The sequence below is a fragment of the Ambystoma mexicanum genome, chromosome 2q (assembly GCF_040938575.1).
Source record: "Ambystoma mexicanum isolate Mex_15411 chromosome 2q, UKY_AmexF1_1, whole genome shotgun sequence".
Taxonomy (NCBI): Eukaryota; Metazoa; Chordata; class Amphibia; order Caudata; family Ambystomatidae; genus Ambystoma; species Ambystoma mexicanum.
In genome coordinates this window covers 1,172,578,878-1,172,600,679 of record NC_090924.1, presented here as the reverse complement: position 1 = coordinate 1,172,600,679, position 21,802 = coordinate 1,172,578,878, and the positions used below count along the sequence as shown (strand labels likewise).

The 21,802-nt window shown below is 46.8% G+C and overlaps 1 protein-coding gene across 4 annotated transcripts in view; it reads left to right on the top strand.

Annotated features, from left to right (window-relative positions):
* Positions 1 to 21,802, top strand: part of PPP1R9A (protein phosphatase 1 regulatory subunit 9A) — a 2,290,846-nt gene that overhangs the window by 1,131,076 nt on the left and 1,137,968 nt on the right. For all 4 annotated transcript variants that reach the window (XM_069648563.1, XM_069648562.1, XM_069648561.1 and 1 more), the window contains exon 5: positions 14,648 to 14,752. In XM_069648563.1, the coding sequence (XP_069504664.1) occupies positions 14,648 to 14,752 (105 nt within the window). The remainder of the gene's footprint in view (positions 1 to 14,647; positions 14,753 to 21,802) is intronic.

Sequence of the window (21,802 nt, the reverse complement as noted above, 5' to 3'; positions counted from 1 at the left end):
TGCAGTGAGGTCAAACGTGCTGAGGTACTTGGAGGCCCCCAAGGTATCCACCAGCTCATCTGTTCGAGGCAAGGGATGGGCATCTGTCTTGGTGACAGCAATCAGAGCCCTGTAATCCATGCAGAACCTCAATTCGGAAGTACTTGCTTTTGGAACCAAAACCACTGGGCTGGACCAAAGACTACCAGAGGGTTCAATCACCCCAAGATCTAACATTTTGTTGACTTCCGTCTTAATGTAAGACCCGACTTTGTCTGACATCCTGTATCCCCTACTTTTGGTAGGTACACTGTCTCCTGTGTCTATGTTATGTTTGCACCAAGGTGTCAAACCAGGGGACTGTGAAAACGGGAGAAAATTGCCTAAGCAAACTTTTCACCTCAGCCTGCTGATCAGAAGTCAGGTGAGGAGCCACTCGGTCACCCTCAAAGGAGCTATCTGAAGGACTGCTTTGAAACATGTCAGGGAGAGGTTCAGACTCCTCTTCCTCAACATCTGAAGCCAATAGCAGTGCTGCGATTTCAACTCTTGGGATGAAAGCCTTCAGCCTATTTACGTGGAACTCTTTTGGAGCCTGTCCAGGCCTTCCAAGGTCCACTAAATAGTTGACCTCACCCAGGGGCTCCACCACTGTGTATGGGCCTGGCCATTTATCCTGTAAAGCTCTAGGCCTTATGGGATTCATGATCAGGACTTGCTGACCAGGTGTGAAGTTGATGAGGGAAGCTTTCTGGTCATACCAATATTTCATCAGGGCTTGTCCTGCCTTCAACTTGTCACTAGCCAGACCCATCAGGAGTACCATCCTTTTTCTGAGCCCTAACACATAGTCTACTACGTTGGTAGTAATAGGGGGAGTGGGCATCTCCCATCCCTCCTTGACTATGGCTAAGGGTCCCCGCACAGGGTGACCAGACAGAAGTTCGAAGGGGCTGAAGCCAACACCCCTCTCGGTAGGCAAACAGTAAGCATGGTAAAAGAAGATCCCATTTTCTTCTCTGAGGTTCTTCCAGAGCCCAATCATACTTTTTAACGTTCTGTTAAACTGTTCCACCAGACCATTGGTCTGGGGGTGGTATGCGGAGGAGAACTTGTAGGTGACCCCACATTCTTTCCGCATAGCCTGCATATACTTCGACATAAAGTTGATGCCTATGTCAGACACAACTTCTTTAGGGAAGCCAACCCTAGTAAAGATGCTGAGTAAAGCTTTTGCGACTGACTTGGCAGTCACAGTCTTCAGTGGGATGGCCTCAGGATATCTGGTGGCATGGTCGACCAATACCAGGATAAACATATTGCCTGAGGATGTTTGGGGGTCAAGGGGACCAACAATGTTGATCCCTACCCTCTCGAATGGTACTCCCACAACTGGGAGTGGTACCAATGGGGCTTGGATTGTTGAACCACTCTTAACAGATAATTGGCAGGAGGCACAACTCCTGCAGTGACTTTCTACTTGCACCCCCATCTTGGACCAGTAGAAGTGCATGGATAACCTTTGCTTGGTCCTCTTAATACCAAGGTGGCCAGTAAAGGGCACGTCATGCGCCAGCTGCAGGAGGAAGGGTCTTACAGCAAGGGGAACCACCAACCTCCTATGGTCTCCTTCTGTAGACTCTGTGGGCTCAATATACAGGAGTCCAACTTCCCAATAAATCTGATGCTTTCCAGGAGGTTCACCCTCAAGCTGGGAGCAGGCCTGTCTCCTTAGGCCTTCCAGAGATGGGCACTCACGTTGGCCTTTATTGAATTCTTCCCTGTCAGGACCACCTTCTACCAACAAATTGTTAAGTTCAGGATGGTCATTGGGGTCAAATACTTCAGGCATCACCACCTCCTCATCAGGTCCGGGTGATTGACCAACAACCTCCACCGCAGTGGTAGGCGAGTTAGGGGGAATATTTTCTTTCCCTCTTTTTGGTTTCTTGACTCCCTTAGCCTTGGGTTTCCCCTTTGGCTGGGGCAGAGCATTGGTCTTGGCCAGTGCTGCCCTCCTTTGAGACCTTGTGCAGGGCCTGTCAGCAGTATCTCCCACAAGCCCTAAAGCTCTGAGATTATTGCCCAACAAGACCTTTCCTGGGACACTCCTCTGAATGCTCACTAGAATCCTGACTGCTGTACCATTGATAGTAAGATTTACAGGTATTACTGGGAACATGAGAGATGGCCGTCAACCAATTTAGTGGGCATCAGAGTAGCTCTGGCAACTTCCTCTGAGTCTACCAAGGTAGAATCCACTACAGTTCTTCTGCACCCACTATCCCTAAGAGCTAGAGTATCTACTCCATTGATGAGCACACTGTCTTTAAAGTAGTGTTTGGTGTTATCTGGAATCCTAGCATAAGCCTCTGCGACTTTAGGCTCCCACGAACCCAGGGAAACTAAAACTACCTCAGCTTCTATCACACTGGGGAAGGAGTCTGAGGAGAAGGATGCTCCGGTAATCTCTTCTTCCTCGTAGGAGGAGAAGGCCAGATTAGCAGAGTGGACCCCCAAGGTTTTGACCTTACATCTGGGATCCCCCTTCACGTGGTCAGTTGCTCCACAAGCAAAACAAGATCCATTGGGTCTGTTTACATAGAGAGGCTTATTATAAACAGAGTTCTGTTTTGGAGGCTGACCTCCACTACCCTGTGAGCTCTCTTGTGTCTTCCCCTTATTTTTCTTTTTGTGGCCCTTTTGGGAAGAAGATTTATCAGTTTCCCCACCCTTATCTTTGGACATTTTCCCTTCCTCCTGCTTACCAGGATGAGTCTTGTCCTTATGGGACACTCGATGTGACACCCATAAATCTGCTGCAATGGCGAGCTTCTTAGGATCTATCTCCTTTGAATCTGCCAAATGCTGCTTAAGCTCAGGGGAAGAAGATGCAAAAATATGTTCCAGCATGACAAGACTTATTATACCTTCAAAGATAGAAACTTTATAACCTTTGACCCAGCCAGTCAAGTTTTTTAAGGATTCAGTTACATAAGATACCCAAGTACCACCTTCTTTTTTCTTATACTCTCTGAATCTTTTTAAGTATTGGGCAGGAGTCTTTCCAAACTTTAAAATGAGAGTCTGCTTCAACATTGCAAAATCTGCTCTCTCAGCTTTCGACATTTCCATAATGGCACTGCAGCCAGAATGGGGAAGTCTGCTAAATAACCAGGCAATTTTATCAGCATTGTCAACTTGTTGAACTTCACATGCATACTCAAATGTATTCAGCCAGTCCATAATGTCATTCTTTTCCTCATACAGACTGAGCAGATCTTTTGGAAACCTTGGATGAGAGGAGGCCCCAGACCCATGTCCAGGACCTTTGGATCCATTGGCAACTTGAAGCTTGGCCAGTTCCAACTGGTGATTGCTGTCTTTCTGTTTTTCTGCCTGTTCGATCTTTAGCTTAGCCCTATTGAACTCAAGCTCTTCCTGGAGTTTGGCCATATTGAACTCAAGCTCCTTCTGCCTAAACAGCAGCTCTTGCTTCTTGAATTCAAGCATGGCTTCCCCATCAGCACTAACAGAGGAAACATTGGACATTTCATCCTCCCTGTCCTCATGGTCGCTGTGGATCAGTGCAGCGGCAGAACTGTCAGTTCTACCAGTGAGAGCAGCCCCACCTCCTTCTGCACTGTCCTCTGAAGCTATAGCGCTAAGCTGAGCTTCTTGCCACGCCATGATTCTTTGGATCATTTCCATTTTGGTGCCTTGAGAGGAGACACCTCTTTCAGCACACATCTTTTTCAATGTTTCAGATTTAGAAGCATTTAGAGTTAACAATGTACTTGTTTCCATAATGTTAGATAGGACCATGGCCTTTAAAAAGGTATACTACGACAATTCACTATGTGTCCTCGTAGGAATAACTTGAAATGCCTTCGCTCTTGCGCAACACTGGATACCTTGAGTCGTATCCCACCGCTGTACACCAATTTGTGAAGATGGATTTCTGAACTTGGACCTGGAGGGGCAGAGGTTCAGAAGGCCAGCCTAGTTTCTTGGAACAGGGTAACCTCTGGACAAGCCAGACCAATCAGGGTAGCGATGGTGGCGTTCAAGACTAAGTCTCAAGAGGGGTGAGGGTGACAGAAAGACCTCAATGAGCACACAAAGCAAGGACACTTACAAATTAATCCAGACAGGTGTTATATTAAAATATAGACACATTTATTACAAGGTCTTTGTAACATCGACCATAGCAACGAATCACAATAATACTAAAGTAAACCAACACATCACAAGCAATACAATATATATACAAGACCGAGGGGTCTAAGGAGTTAGGAGCACGTAATATGTAAACCACCTAGATGGGGAGGAAAACAGGCAGTGCAAGTAAACATTAGACCCAGTTCGACATCTGAAATACACCTAACTAGGAGGAAGTCCGAGCCCTACGAAGAGAGGAGCCTTATGCTCAAAAGTACCTGCACGCGCTAGTGCCAATGGACAAAAGAGGGCCTCTTCGAGGATATCAGGCAGTTCAGGAAGGTGAATGAAGCGATGCAGAACAAGTCCCCACTACTGAAGCAAGGCCTCCACTTGTGGGCAGAGGCAGGGTGAGAGTGCGGGATAGAGTCGCTATTTCGCAACAGCGGTAGAAAATAAATGGGTCCTGCGCGACCGGCCACCGGTTGGGGTATGGACTACTCACCGGTCCCCGACGCAGGCAGACCCAGACTTCTCCAGTTCAGTTCACGTTGCTGGCAGGTTCAGCTGCGATGATCAGGACGTCTTGACACCGTGTAGATTCTGTGTAGCAGGATGCAGTGTCGAGGGTGTCCCAAATGCAGAGGACGTGCACAGGTTGTTACCCCAGCAGGGCAACACGGCAACCGCGTTTACTCCGGGCGCACTCGTCTCACTTCAGACCTGGGAATGCCAAGTGTACGAAATTCGGTGTGAGGGTGCCGTGGACGCAGAGCAAGCAGTAAACCAAGTTTTGAGGGCTTCCCTGAAATGGCGGCGGTGACAGAGCAAAGCGTCCTGCGTAAGCTGGTCAGCTCACTGGTTGGCCCAGGGACACTTCCGAAGAGGCTTACTTGCAGGGTTTGATGAAAGTGCCGGGAATAGTTGATCCCACTATTCCAATGGGTCGAAGCGCCTTTGCATACCTTCTAGGACGATCAGATGCAGAGGGATCTCGCAGGACGACTGCAGTTCAGGGTGCCAAACCTTCAGCGGGTCACCAGCGGTTCCTGGACTCAGCTTCTTGTTGCAGGATACTTGACTCCTTATCCCTTGTTCGGTGTGAACTCAGGAGATCGACATGGTAGTGGTGTTTTCAGCCTCCTCTTATCCAAAGTTCCCTTCGCGCCAAAACAGAGAGGACCCAATGGGAGATCTGCTCACAAACACTCACACCATACGTGGACCGATCACGGACTACGGTGGTCCCAGGCATTCAGGACACTCCAGACTCTCTGGCACCCAGGATGTGTATTGGGACCAGACATCCCAGCCCACATCCTGGAGGCACACACAAGGCATGCAGAAGCCCGCAAAAGCTTTGGGGTTTCGCGGGAAAGTGCATGACCAAATAAGGTCGGATCAAACTAGGGGAAGGTGAAGGGGCAAGACGGTCAGCGGACAGGACAAAGAACCTCGTGGCATGGCCATTTTGGAGCCAGGCCACTCATTTGTGCCAAACGCGGTAAGCGCGGATAACATGGCGAAAAAGGGTTCATAACACAAGAGAAACGATAGCTGCCACCACTCCCATCCGTGACACACTTGCACAGTTCATAATAAGTCCAGCGAGACTTTCTAGGGCCTTTGGAATGACTAGAGACCCAAGAGTGCGGTAATGTAAGTTACGGTGCACTCTTGTTTCATGTTGCACAAAAGCTGCAACATGACGAAAGGACTAAGGGAAACTAAGTCACCCAGTACTGACTGTCTTAAGGGCATGTCAGTTTCCCCATAAGAATTCAGCGAAAGCCCAGAGGAGTGCGGCGGAAGGCTGCGCTTCTCTGGCAAAGTCTAGATCAAGGTGTAAAACAAAAGCAAAAAGTTTGGGGTTTGCCACATGGAGGGAAAATTACATACAATTATGAAATCTTTCCTAACAGCGTCGAAGGCCACTTCGAAGGCCACGTCGAAAAGACATAAAAAATCGTCTGATTCAAAAGAATCGGAACGTCACAAAAACACTCAAAGAGATCCCAATCTCATAATAGATTGAGGCGATCTTCTTCGTCATCTTCTAAAAAAGTTAAAAGGAGACATAGATCTCCTTCATCATCATCCGATACATCGACTGAATTGGTTCGATGTCCTACAAAATCGGATTCCCCAACAAAATGGGAGGATTTTAGAAGAAAAATTATGGAGTTCTTTGAGAATGCGGCCTCGAACCCTTCAAAGAAACCCCACAAGAGCCATACCCCGGTCTCTCCATTGGACGACATAGGGAAGTCGGGAACTACTGTGGTAAGACCCAGTAGTATTGGTGAAACCCGTAACACTCGAGTCTACAAATCGTCGAGGAATCCTCGAGAGTCGAGTGTTTCACTGACACCTCATAAAAAGCAGAAGTTGTCGAAAACATCTGCAACTTCGTCGACGCCATCGGCGCCTAAGATGTCTTTGACGCCTTTGTTGAAGGTTTCATCGGGTTCGTCGAAGATTCCTTCGACACCTTTAAAGAAAGCCTCAATTTCTTTGATGAAAAATCAGGATGAAGAGAGGAGATTTACTCCCTTACCAAAATCAGACTTTTTTAAGACTTTTTTAAGTCTACGTATTCAATTTTTGAAGATACTGGCTTGGAGGATGAGGAAATCTCTCCTTTCGGAATGCAATATGGCACTAGACAGGTTCCAGAGGAACTTATAGACCCTGAATCTAAGATGAGAGACCTTTGCGAGACTCTGCATTCTGCTAGTGGCATTGACACGTCACCTGAATTGGAGTTTGCTAGACCTGACCCATAGGCATCCCACTCCAGAAAGTCTGATTATTCGGGCTGCAACTACTTCGAGACAAACTGCATAGCCAACCATACCTCCGGATAGGGAGGATAAGATGGTTGACGCTTGGGCCCATAAGGTTTTTATTTCGGGTAGTATGGCCTTAAAGTCAACCAATGTCACCTGTACCCTGGCCATGTTTACACATACCCTGTGGGAATGCATTTCGGCGGCGGATTAACATATTCCGGAAGGCGAGGAAAGGGAAGGCTTCCTGAATATTGTCAAAGACGGGAAGGAGGCAATGGGGGAATGTCTCTAGTCTGGACTGGATACTGCTGAAAGTATAAGCAGATCCATGGCATCAAGCACAGTTCTACGCAGATTTCCGTGGTTGAGAAAGTCGGGTTTTGCACCAGATGTGCAGGCCAGGCTTCTCAACATACCTTTTGATGGCTCAAGGCTGTTTGGTAGTAAGGCTGATGAGAGCCTAGAAAAACTACAGACCTCAAAAGTGGCAACTAAATCCCTTAGTGCCTCCATGCGACAACCTCAGAAACCCTATTCGAGCTCATCTTCCTGGAGGGGTCGTCCTTTTCGGTACTACTCTTCTTTTGGTAGAGGAAGAGGACAGGCTTTTCAAAGGGGCAAAAGAAATGTCACTCGTGGTGGACGAGGAAAGACTACAAAGCCATCTTCAGGAACGACATCTTCACCCTCAGCCGCTCCTGCAGCCGCCTGCAAATCACTCTGAGGCCTTATCATACAAAACACCAGTGGGAGGCAGAATCTCTCAGCATCTGAAAGAATGGCGGGGGCACTGGAAACAGTAGCTCAAGGTTACTGCCTTTCCTTCCTAAAAAGGCCTCACGATCATCCACCGGGAGCCAACTCGACCAAAATGCCAGACCCGCTCCTTTTGCAGGAAATTTTAACCCTGCTAGAGAAAGGTGCAATAGAACATGTACCTGTGGTGGAGAGGAACAAGGGTTGGTACACCCCTTATTTTCTCATCCCAAAGAAGGACGGAGGATTGAGACCCATCATGGACTTAAGAAACTTGAACAAGTTCCTCAGGAAGGACAAGTTCAAGATGTTAACCCTTTCTCAGATCCTTCAGGCTCTCCAACTCCAAGACTGGTAGGTATCATTGGACTTTCAGGATGCTTATTTTCATGTGCCAATCCATCTCAAGCACAGAAAATACCTGAGGTTCGCAGTTGGTGGTTCTCACTATCAGTTTCGAGTTCTGCCATTCGGGCTGACTTCTGCCTGAGGGTTTTCACCAATCTGATGGCAGTAGTGGCAGCTAGTCTCAGGAGAGGGGGATTCACGTCCACCCCTACCTGGATGACTGGTTGATCAGAGCACGTTCTCACGAACAAGCTCAAGAACATCTGCCGATCACCTGTCACTTCCTTCACAATCTGGGCTTCTCCCTCAATTTCAAGAAGTCCCACATGATACCATTCCAAAAACTCCAGTTTATCGGAGCAGTCTTTTACTCTTCCTCGGGCAAAGCCTCGCCTCGACTCCCGAGATAAGAGCTCTCCACATTCTGCAGATGGTAACAAAATTCCAGAATGCCTAGCACCTACCGGCCTTCGATTTTCTCAGGTTGCTCGGCCTCATGAAATCCTGCATTTTTCTGGTGCCAGCGGCCAGAGGCCAGATTGAGAATGAGATCCCTTCAATGGGCCCTCAGGACTCAGGGGTCCCAGTTCTCGGGGAGTATGTCGGATCTTCTGCAAGTCCCGAGCGCAGTTGTTCAGGATCTACTATGGTGGGCTTGCAACAACAACATCCTCAAAGGGGAATCTTTTTGGCAACCATGGCCGGAGATAACAGTAGTAACGGACGCCTCACTCATGGGGTGGGGAGCTCATACCAACGATCTGACAATCAGCGGTCGTTGGTCTCCATCGGAGTCCAAACTACACATCAACCTGTTGTAGCTGAGGGCAATCAGACTAGCATTGAAGGCCTTCCTGCCCTCTGTACAAGGAAAGAATGTCCTGATAACGACGGACAACACAGTGGCCATGTACTACCTCAACAAAATAGGAGGCGTAGGATCACTACCACTGTACAGAGAAGCAATGGAGCTCTGGTTCTGGGCAATACGGGAATGAATCTCTCTATCGGCAGTTCACCTAGCCGGAGAGAAAAACATGGCGGCAGGCGCTCTGAGCAGGCAGAGCACAGTCTCCCACTAGTGGGAGTTAGCTCAGGAAGTCCTTCTGGCGATCTTCACCCTTTGGGGAACCCCTCAAGTGGATCTGTTTGCGACCGAGGTAAGCCAGAAGTGCAAACATTATTGCTCAAGGGAATTTCCCCCGAAAGGAGCTCTAGGAGACGCGTTTGTTGTGGACTGGGATTTCCCCCTACTGGACGCGTTTCCTCCAGTCCCCGTGATTCCTCGATTAATCAGGAGGTTTGAGAAAATTAGGGAAAACCATGATCCTAATTGCCCCGGATTGGGCCAGGAGGACGTGGTACCCGGACCTTCTGGGCATGTCCATCTGCCCTCCAATACGTCTTCCACAAAGAGAGGATCTTCTCTCGCAAGAGGAAGGACGGGTTCTCCATCCAGAGGTCAAGACACTCAACATTCACGCATGGTTTCTTAGAGGTTGAGATACAAGGATTGAGATCTTCTGGATGACGTTATGGAGATTTTGCTTTCAGCCAGAAGGCCAGCAACTAAATCTTTTTACCGATGTCGTTGGAACAAGTTCAGTAATTGGTGCAAAGATAAGGATGTGGACCCTTTTCAATGTGGAACCCCAATGGTGCTTTTTTTCCTATTGCATATAGCCAATCTGGGGCTTCAGAACGGAACAATTAAAGGATATCTTGCTGCGCTGTCAATTTTCAAGCGCTCCTCAGAAGAGGTTTCTTACTTCAAAATTCCATTAATCACACCAGTACCGTTTCATGTCCCAACTTGGGATTTAAGCTTAGTTCTTAAATTTCTAACTTATATACCATTTGAGCCTCTGAATTCCTGTCCATTGAGGCTTCTAACACTAAAAACTGTCCTTCTTGTGGCATTAACATCAGCCCGCAGGGTTAGTGAACTACAGGCTCTCTCATGTAAACCTCCATATACAGGTTTTTACAAGGACAAGGTAGTTCTTAAGGTTAAACCATCTTTCTTACCGAAAGTAGTTTCTGACTTCCATTTGTCACAAAAAATGATTTTACCAACAGTCTATCCTCCTCATTTGGGTAAAGAAGAGGAGAGATTGCATAGTCTGGACCCCATAAGGGCCCTCAGTTAAATTTCAAGAATGTCAAAATTACGTCAAGATAACCAAATCTTTGTGGGTTATACAGGTCGTAAATTGGGGTTAGCCATGACAAAATAAACTATATCCCGCTGGATCATTCTAGCTATGTTGGAATGCTACAGATTAGCAGGAAAAGACCTACCGGATGGGCTATGGGCTCGTTCCAATAGAGGAATGGCTACTTCTGCGGCTTTGAAGAGGGGAGTCCCTTCAAAAGACATTTTCTCGGCTGCAACATGGGCATCAATCCATACCTTCATCAAGCATTACTGCTTAGATGCCTCCTCCTCCAATGAGGGTTTATTTGCCAGGGCGGTACTTCATTCCGTCCATCAAAACAATAACTAGCACTCACACCTCAAAATTGATCACTGCTACAGGAGGCTATCACAAAATGAGGAATACGTGGGAGGACACAATCCATTCGAAGAACAAGTAACTTACCAACTGTAACGTTCTTCCGATTGGATGTTCCTCCCACGTATTCCTCATCGACCCTCCCAGCCTACCCCGCAGTACAGTTTACGTTTTCTTACACCTTCCTCTCACGATGGGCCTATCAGTCACAGGACACGCTTGGGTGTTCAACAAGTATTTCCTTGAAAAAACAGAACTGAAGCCAAGGGGCACTGCTCGAGCTATTTATACCAGCAGTGACGTCAACACGGAACAGAGCCCGTCGAGGGACAATCGATGCCAAGACCTCAAGCAGAGCGCCCTCTGCAGGAAAAAAATTCCGAAGCAGCAAAGCTGGCGATAACGAATATCACAAGATGAGGAATACGTGGGAGGAACATCCAGTCGAAAGAACGTTACAGTTGGTAAGTAACTTGATCTTTAACAGCCTACTTCAAGTTGCATACACTAAGAAAATATATACATTTAAAAAGAAAACATATAGACAGAAATTCATTTGATAAGGCACTATTTCTCTAACAAAATAAATGACTTTTTTTCAATGTACTTAGGTATTATGTAATTATTCATTGTAATATTTCTTGGTATATATTATTATATCAATAATATTCTTTATGTACGTTTTGAATTTTTGACTTCAATTTACTTTATTTTATGATCTCATTACTACTTGGAATCATGCTGCATGTGAATTGTATTACTCTGACATCCCTCAACATTATATATTTGAGTCCAAAAGTGGAATCCAAGACAACTAGGAGCAGATACAACAAGTGGCCGTATGTACTATTTGAATTTTTAATCTATTCTGTGAGACTCTGTTTCAGGCTACTACTCCACATAAAAGGAGCAAGATCCTTTACAACAAATTACGTTAAAATACACCATATAATATATTTACACTCTGAAAATATCTTCCTTTACGCACATTAGCCCGTGTACACGGGCATTTCCAGTAGTTATAAATAAAAATAAAATTAAACCGAATATGGAAAGGTTTTTAGCAATTTTCTGAACTGTAGATGATTAGATTTTTTCTGATGTTGGTTGGTTTAGAATTCCAAAAGAGAGAAGCCTGTATGCAAGACTGCTCGCATCTCTGGACTCCAACTCCCCAGCTGTCCTTATCCTTCTCGATCTCGCCTCTGCATTTGACACAGTTAACCATTCCATCCTCATACAATGGCTTCACGATACACTTGGTATCTTGGAACGGGCACTAAATTGGCTGTCCTCTTTCCGCACTAACCGCTCTTCCCTACTCATCCTGAGCCCCTTCTCCTCACCTACTTCCATCTCCACCGGTGGTGTCCCCCAGGGCTCTATAATCCCCCTCTGGCTCTTTAACATCTACCTTTCTCTCCTTCCATGCTGCATCTCCTCTTTCTCCTCCAATGTCCAGTGTTTCGCAGACGACACACAGCTCTTCTTCAGACTCTCTGCTGACCCTCTTGCACCCTCCATCATCCCTGACTGCCTATCTACCATCCAGTCCTGGTGCGCCTCCAATGTTCTCTGCCTCAACGCCTGTAAAACTAAGATCCTTCCCATTGGGACCCCTGCTCCCTCCTTCTTCTCCTCACTCTGGCCTTTCTCCTTGGGTTCTCTCCCTGCGCCTTCTACTGAATCAAGAAACATTTGAGTCACTTCGTCTCCTCTCTCTCCTTCCTCCCTCACACTCAGGACATTGCCAAGAAGTCCAACTATCAGCTCTTCCTTCTCAAATTAATTTTACCTTTCCTCACTTTCCCTCACAGGCTCAATGTGACTCAAGCCCTGGTTCTCTCTAGACCTGAATACTGTAACAGCCTCCTTCTAAATCTTCCTTCTTCCACTCTGGGACCCCTCCTACTTATCCAGAATAGGGCAGCAGGACTTATCCTTGGCCTTAAGCCCAGGGACCACATCTCTCCTGCACTAAAAAGTCTTCATGGGCTCCCGGTTGCTGCACGGATTACATTAAAATCCCTCTGCATCATCCACAAGGCTGTCTGAGCCCAGGGACGACACTATCTTCAACTTTATCTCACTCAATACTCTCCCTCTATACCACTTCGCTCCTCTGGCACCAACTCTTTGTGTGTGAAGCGTTTTGCTAAACAGAGGGCCCATGGTCACTCACCTTTATCTGCTGGCTCCCTGTTTTGGAATAGCCTCCCCCTGCTCCTTGAGCAGGATCTTTTCAAATTCGGGAAGCTCCTTAAGACTTTATTCTTTTCCTTCTCCTTCCCTCCTTCTCCCCTCTGCTAATCCCACAGTTGCTGAATCGGAGTCCTTGGCCCTTATGCATCCTCCATTCTTCCCAGCTCCTGTCTATTCACAGCACTTTGCATCTGCACACCCTCCGCTCTGCAGGCTCTCACTTACACCTCCCTCGGCCCAGGCCATGTAGCACTTAACATTCCTAGCACTTTGTCTATGGCTCACCCATGAGCTCAGACCCCCAACACTTACCCCCTCTTCCCTTTACTTTCTGCACTTGCACGTTCTGAATACTCACAAGGCATAGTAGGTTTGTCCCTCTTCCCCCTCTGCTCCTAAATATTGTGTTGTTATGTAGTTCCCACCCTCGCTCCCTCCCCTCCGTGTGGGCGCTTTGAAACAGTATTTGCTTATTGTACAAGCGCCTAACAAGCAAACAATTAATACATAAATTAATAAAATAAAAGGTGTGATTGGCCCATGCTACACAATCTGCGCTTGGGAACTGAAAAGATATTTAAATCCTTTGAATGCAGGGTACACTGAGAAATATGCTTCTTGAATTTATTGATATAAAAGGTGGGCCCATTTGATGAGTGATGCATAGTGATTTGAATTTTACTCTTTCAGTGATAGAGATACAATGGAGCTGATGCAATTCGTGGTTAACTGATGGTCGTCTTGGAAGGCGCAAAACAAGGTTTGCTGTGGCACTCTGAGCTCTCGGAATTCTTTCCAATACTTATTTGCGAGACCCAAATATTCAGTCCAGATTTAAAAATAAAAACGCATTTGTCAACTGGACTTGATGGGTAAAAATTAAAGAAATGCAAACGTTTCCTGAAGATACTTAGTTGACTGAAACGTGGACCAACTACCTTGTTCTCTTGAGCAGATACAGGGAGTTGGTTGCATATCAATTATATCATGAAATGCAAGACCAAGATACTAAAAAATTGCAGATTTCCTACTGTGATTCATGGCAATACTTTGTGCTTCAATGCCATACCATTGGCAGCCAAGCACAGCACATGCTGTACATCATAACATAACATGATGCAATGCTCCAAAAGTGACCAGAAAGTGTAATTTGTGGTGCAATCTACTGGTGTGTAGAAGCATGAGCTACCCACAGCCATGTGGGATTTGAGTACCACTAGTGTAGCCTATATATGGGTTGTGTATATGCTTTAACTCATTAGTCACTGCTGTTTTAAGCAGGCATTTGTTTTACAGTCCGTCTCTGGATGCCTTTCAGTGTTTGGCTTTCCTGATGTTCAATTGGCGGTTAGCACAGGAGTTATTTTAGAAAACGTTTGTGAATGCCTGCAGTATGTCTTCCAACTGCATTTTGAGCACATTGGAGCCTTTTTGTTTTAAAGTAATGGATGTTGACAGGAGTCAAGTACAATGATATCACATCCTCAGTTTTTGGTGGTCAGACCTCTTCTTATGCACCCATCTCTTCCACTCGGTCCCCCGTAGATTTGCCTTGTGATTTATCAGTGTTAAAGGTCATCAAGAATGGAAATATCAGGGACCTTCTCATGTTTGTGGGCGATTAAAATCTCATTTTCAGTTTTAAAGTGAGTGCACACATAAAGCATAACTTGCACTTGATTACACCCGACTCATGATCCAGCTTTCCAATTATTGGCTTTTACTCAAGTCCCATATTTGGATTCTATCTATAATTTTATTTAACATGTGTACCCTTTTCCCTTGTTATTCCTGTGATTTTGATTTTCATGTGGTGTCAGTGAAATAGTGAGTATAATGACTGACGTTTTTCAAAGACTATGAGCAGTCACTCTGTGATTCTCTTTCCCATAGGATACAAGTAAATGACCAGATAGTAGAAGTGGATGGAATCAGCCTGGTGGGAGTAACCCAGAATTTTGCAGCCACTGTCCTGAGGAACACCAAAGGAAAAGTCAGGTAACAGAAGACTTATTTTTCATTCATTTCTATTGATGGTCATGTGCAAAGTGCCTGTTTTTCTAAAAAAATTGATGAAAGGAAAAAATGACCAGATTACGGTGCAATCTATGTATCATATGAAAGTGATATTTTGTGTGATATAAACGTTATAACGGGGTAAATAGAATATTGAAAAACTAGATGTTCCCTGCAGATCATAAAGCTTTCTTAACACTCTCTCGCTCTTGCTGTCTCGCACGCTCTCCGTGTTCTCTTTCTTTTCCTTTCTCTCCTTTTCTCACTATGGGCCTCGTCACGATTTTGGCGGAATGGGAGCGTGGATGAGGTGATTTAAAAAAAAAATCCTGTCAGCAGTTCCCCGCGTCTGGGTGACAGGTAGACAGGACCAGGTATATTATATAACTGCGTTGAGGGGCACGGTGAGCTTCTCTCCAGGAACACGCAGGGCAGCCAGGCCCTCTGGTGTGGAGAGTTCCACTGTGGCCGTTTGACTGGGGCTGGCTCTTGCTCTCCCCTCTCCATGGTTGAAGTAAACTTGTGAGGGAGGCAGCCCAACGCGAGCTGGTAGTGCCTGTGTGTACGCGCCATTCGTGAGGGACAGTTGGTAGTTGACGCAAATTGTCTTTCCCCCTCCATGACTTCAGGTAGGAGTGGAAATGTTTACGGAGTGGGCCGCATAGTGCGGTACTGTTGGAGGAGAAAAGTATATTGTTGGGCCGCTTACGGCCGTGGCTGCACTGTCATTTCTCTTCGCAACTGTTAGGCAGAAACCTGTGCAGTTCCCCCTGGGACCACTGCAAAAGATTTAAGACTACAGGTGTTTGGCAGTAAACCCACTTGGTAGCAGTCTGTACCACACAGATTCACTTGGTAGCTGTGGCTGAGCAGTCAGACTTCCCTCAAGAAAAGTTAGGCAGTATACAGAGTATTCACAATAGGTCAGGAGGACACAATAGAACAAGTAAACGCTGGCCAGGGCTTGGTGTAAAAGAGATATAATTATTTATTTAAACCCACATCTAGAAAAACACACAGGCACTAATAGTAAGCAATTTAAAAACACGGGCAATAAAAGATTTACACTGCCTTAAAAGAATATTAGACAAGTCTTAAGTAAAGCCCCACTTATTTTCAGACAGCGGTGAGCGCTTAACGTAGATGGCACTCTAATAGTTTGTTTTTAAAAGGGAGAGAAAAGCAGAGAACAAGTTGAAACAGATCCCAACACTTTTACAAGAACATAACAAGAGAGGCAAAGTAAAAGCGTGAAGTTAGAGTTCTAAAGGCCGGATCCACTTTAAGAGGATGAAACAAAATGTGTCCAAGGTCACACGGTTGCAGTGCACAAAAGTCTTGAAAAGGTTCAAAAAGAGTTGGACCAAAGAAAGGGACCAGTTAGAAGGTCAAGGCGGCCAGCCCAGTCCAGAAGGTTAAGGGATTATTATTACCTTGTAGCAATCTTTAGAAAGGGAGGCCTGGCGGACAGTGGTGGTACCTTAAAGTGGTGAGAATACTCCAGCGGGGGCAGTTGTTCCTGGCAGCGGATGCAAGTCGGTGTTTCGTCCGGGGGAAGAGAGGATCTCGTCGGGGAGGAAGACAGGAGTCTGTTGCCCTGCCAGGGAAGAAACCAGCCGCAGAGTTTCTCAGGTAAAAGGAGCGGTCCTTTAGTTCGCGGTCCAGTGGTAAGTGGCTATCCGGTTGCCGGGGTGCTTGGCACAGGCAATTCGACCACAAGCCGGTCTGGGGCGCGAAGAGAAGAAGGTAAACTGGTTGTGCCCACCAGTCAGGGGAAGAAGCCTCTCCAGCCGGGAGATCTTCTCTGTCGTCGGGAAGTGGTGAGTCGGTTCCGCAGGGCTCCACCGGTGGTGTCGTCGTGGTAGGTCGGCTCAGCTTCTCCCTCGTCGGATTCTCAGGTCCTGTGGCGACTTCTGAAGTTCCAGTCCCCAAAGCCCTGCTTTTATGCAGCACACCCCCATTCACTCAGCCTAGCTGTCAATCAAACATGCTAAGTGGTGAGCCAGCCGGCTCACCACTTGGGCCAATCACACAAGAGTGCGACTTGAGTTACCAAGGTAACTCAGTCCAGGGTGCCTAAACCCCCTCCCACATCCCATGTAGTACCCAGACAGAGTGGCACCACGTTTGGAGGCTTCTGTGGAGAAGCCCGCCAAAAAGTGGAACAAAGGGCTCGACTTGGGTTGGAGTCACAGAAGAGAACACAAATGCCATTTTAGAATCGAGTCCTGGCAAAAAAATACCAACCGGCGAATTAATATTAATTAAATAAACCGGCGGTATGTTCGAGGCTATGAGAATTAAATAACTAAAGTTGGTAGCCTCGAACAATGGGAAAATCCCACAGGGATATATTTGCGGTCGAATATAAAAAGTAGTATCCACTGCCACCAGCCAAAACTCGATGAGGGGGGACGGAGACGCGTCCCCTCGACTAACAGACCCCGGGGCAATCGAATTGCCCCGACCAGTAGGTCCACAATATGATGGTTTGTACCGGTTTCTGTTAATAATTTGGGACTAGTAAAGCCAATGGTGACTTTACATGCCCTAGGAGACAGTAGTCAGTCCCAGGGTATGGAGTCTATGGTGGGGTGTCACTATGACACCCCTGTGTTACTGCACGGAGGGTGCTGTGTAACACACATAGTAAAAACACATGAGACCCTATCGAGTAAAGGACCCCTTAGCCCATAAAACACATTAACAGTCAAAGGAACACCATGAATCATGTCCAAGAGTGGGAGAAAAAGAGTCTCACTCTTGGCAGGAGAAAAAAACAAACTCCAGAAATCCAGCAAAGCTGCTGGGGGACTCACTAGGTTAGGAAATTCAGCCTAAAGAGAAAATTCTCCCTAACAACTATACGTAGTAGGGGGAAAGTAAAGTATAGTAAAGCTAGCTCTGTGAGTGCCTCCCACATAAAGAAGGAGATGGGGGCAGGCAGATACCCCTTCTCAAAATGGATACTACCGAAAACTACAGCAGATGATGCCGCTAAATATAGGGCATCGACGTAGCTTCTTTGGACCCCAGGTAGAGGTATTTAGAGTGGGAGATACGACCGGCGCTTAGCTAAAATGACGCCCCTTTCCCCCGATCCCCCGGTGAACAGTGAAATGAGGACCGTCCGAGTACTCGGCGAGCCACGAGGAGAGCAGAGTGAGGAGATCCTGACTGTTATTGAGATGGTGTAGATCGCCTCTCGGTCCTCGTGGATAGTTTGGGGTCAGATGGAGCTCAGGCTTCCAGGTGGGTACCACTAATTGAAGGTGATATACATTGGAGGGGTGATAAGCCCGGGAGTGACTGGATGCTCCTCCCGTCCCATGCTCTGGGTGAAGGAGATGGGGCCTGCTATACTGTGGTGTGCACAGTGTAATCATGTGCAGTGAGCAAGCACAAAGTTCGGGAACAGCTGACTTCACCTCGCCCCTCCTGGCTCCCAGCCCCTCCCGGCTTCTGTGTGGACTCGGGAGACTGGCTGCACCTGTGGGGCTGCTGTGAGTGAGATAAGTGAGAGAGGGGACCCACAGGTTTATGGTGGATTCCCTGACAGCCAAGGTCCGGCGACAGAGGGAGATGCGGTGAGCCTCAGAGCCTGGATGCAAATGAGGACAGACCTGGCAGAGGCTGTGGCGATCAGCCTAGAGAAAGGGAGATTTGACCTTTTTGTCTGGGAGTGGCCCCGCTGCTAGTTCTCTGCTCCACCCGCCCCACCTGTGGGTTGGCGTTGGCAACCTGACCCATGGGGTACGAAGCGTTGAGTGGTCCTCGCTTGTTGGATGCAGAGGATTGGTGACTCTTTAACCTGAAGAAAAGCATTGATCCTGGTACTGCTGGCGGGAAATATGACGAAACCACCGGAGTTGCAAAGCATGCAGATATCGAAACACTACAATGCTCCAGCCACTAGAAAGTCTAAGAAATCAGAGGTGGTTGCAGCAATAGGTCAGAAGAATGAGGCGGACCACATAGTAGAATTCTTTTTATTAAAATATCTGTCCCTTTCAAAAAGGTTTTCCCTACTTGGCATAAACTAACTATGGGCCTTGTCGCCAGTATGACAGTCCAAAATAGTGATCCGTTCTCTGTCAAAAGCTATTCTGTACTAACCTTACCACTAATTAAATACAAAAGGAAAAGAAAGGGGTCATGGAGAATGACTCCCTTCTCCTGCACTAGCTTCTTCCAGCCTTAATAGTAATTGTCAACTAATTCTTAGTAACCGTATAAATAAAAGTCTTTAATTCTTTCAGGGGATTCTTCCACCTTTTCTGCTTCCCCCTTAATGCTTTCAATAGAATTCCTTGGTCTCTCACAATAGGATGTTGACCCTTATCCCATTCAGATTCTTGTAGTGTCTCTAGATAGCTCTCTATCTTTAGATTATTATTCAACCACTCCATGGACTTACTTAATTGTTTTTCACCCCCACTTGGACTAATATAATGAGTTCTTTTGTACTTTTCACTTTCTTTAAGGTATTCGCAACCCCTGTGATGGGTCTGAGGAGTCCCTGTATATTGTTCACTTTCTTCTCTTTCTTTAAGGTATTCACAACCACTGGGACAAGTATGAGGCGTCCCCTTATTTTCCTCACTTTCTTTAAAGTATTCACAACCACTGGGATGAGTAAGAGGAGTCCCCTTGTACTCCTCATTTTCTGTAAAGTATTCACAACCACTGGGATGAGTATGAGGAGTCCCCTTGTATTGGTTACATTTCTTTAAAGTATTCATAACCACTGGGACGAGTAAGATGAGGTACCTGAGGCTCTTCCTGTTGTGCTCCCCTCCCGGGTCTTCCGCCTCGCGCGTTACCTTGATTCTGCTGGATTGGCTTCACCGGTCCTTCCTGTGGGGTCGGTCTTCCTCTTGTTTCATCTGCGTGTCCAGCGGGCCTTCCCTCTTTTGGCATTTGTGTGTGCTCTGCGGAGCTTTCCTAATTGCGGCCTTGGCGTTGTTTGAGGACCAGACGGTCCACCGATTTAGGGTCACAGCCTCGATTCTTGTTCTTGGGCATATACAGTTTGGCTCTCTGACCTCTCCATGCTTCTTCCGTCTCGTGGTTGCCGGCGTCCTCGTGACAGAGGACTACCCATGGCTCTTTGGTCTCTCGCTCTCACCAGCTTTGAACTTACACGGTTCGTCCAACAACATACCTTGGCCCTACCTGTGTTTTTAAGGGGAAGTGCTGGGCCCTCCCAAGCTAGAACCATAGTCCTTCATCTCTGTCTCATGCGCGCTCTTCCTCTTTCGCTCAATCTTCTTAGTCCCAGTATGGATGGCTGCCAGCCACTGGGCAGTCTATATTTCTGATATCCTCTTCTTCTTCTCAGTATGTTTGTTTGTCAAGTGGTGAGTTGGTGTATCATTACAATAACAAACATTGTTTTGTGGAGGATGTTTCTCCTGAAGCCTTAATGGTTTCAGTTGTTCTTCTTAGAGGGAGTTAGGAGGTAATGTCGAGATTGCCTTTAAGTTAGTTTACCGCCAATCTAGGTTTACTGTTTCTGCCGCTCCGATACCCCGGTATGACCAGGATATTATGGGCAGTAGAGTAACAGTAAGTTCCCATTCCCTTGGAGTCTGATAGGACTTCATGGGATGGGATCCACTGAAGCACCAGCACCATTGTTAACAGTGCCGGTGCGTCAATGTATTACATGCTGGTAGGGGCCTGAACTCCCGGCAGTTCAGGCATTCCTGTAGTTCACTGCCCCTACCGGCAGACTGTGAGTATTCCTGACCGGCATACTCGTAAGAAGCCCCTTGTCCCCAGGAGGGGAGTTTCTCCCTGTGAGGTCCCGCTTACCTCCATCCCTAGGGGAAATGTTGAATAGCAGGTTCACCTCCCTAGTCACACAGAAAAGGGCTCCCGTCTGGGGAGAAGTGACAAGATCTTGTGAATATGACACTCCCCAAAGCTTGCATGCTCAGGTGGCCACCAAGACTAAGATCCAATTGCTCCATTCGGATATAAAAGGAAATCAAGAATTGTACGGCCAAATTATCCTAGAATATAACAGCGCTTGATAAGCAGATGGATGAAGCAGAAAGCAGGGTTGGCAAGATGGAGGTGACGGACTGCAAACAAACCTACGACATTAGTGAATGGGTGCGCAGAGTGGAGGCCCTCGAAGAACGCTGTGATGCTCTGGATGAGAAGCAAGAGGATGCAGAAAAACACTCCAGTAGAATAATGTTCCACATTGAGGGCTCTTGGCTGCGGTCCTTGAGGAAGGCCTCTCAAACTTTGTAAAGAATCTTTTCCGTCACTGCATCGGACTCACTCTGCGGCTCAGCCCCGGCAGGGCAAACCACCAGAAGTTTTGACTAGAGTGCATTTCTTTATGATCAAGGAAAGAATAATGAGAGGTGCAAGGGATGTGATGGACATTTATTCCAGAGATGTCAAGATATCCTTATATCAGGACATTGCTTTGCACAAACTGATGAAGAGACGGGCACTGTGTCCAATGACTGAATGGCTTCGAGAGAAAAAGATTTCCTAAAGATGGGGATTTCCTACTGCACTGAAGTTCGGAGTCAGTGGGAAGAAATGGGACAAAAAGTCGATGAAGGAAGGGGAGCGAGGAGGGTAAATCCTCAGGTGGGTATGCGGTTGGATATGTGTCCAGGTCGGACGCTCCCTCGACTGCATGGACCCGGATTGGTAGGGGTAGGAGACCAAGAGGACTGGCTGGGAAAGATAGAAAAAGAAAGATTGAAAATATACCTGTAGCTACTCTGTCAGTTTGGGAGCTTTGCCATGTTTGAGGCCATATGATGCTGGGCCACATGTTTAGACCACTGTTAGTAATACTTACTGAGCAATTGAAGGGGCTAACACCTTCCCTTGGACCTCATTTCCTTCAGATTGCAGAGGTCTGCAAAGGTATACTATCTTATACATGTTCAATATGGGTGTGGATGTGGAATGGGGATGGGAGGGAGGGGAAGGGAATTTAGTTATTTGGAGTTGAAAAGTCACTGTAATTCTTTGGGTACAGCATTTCATGGGCTGAGT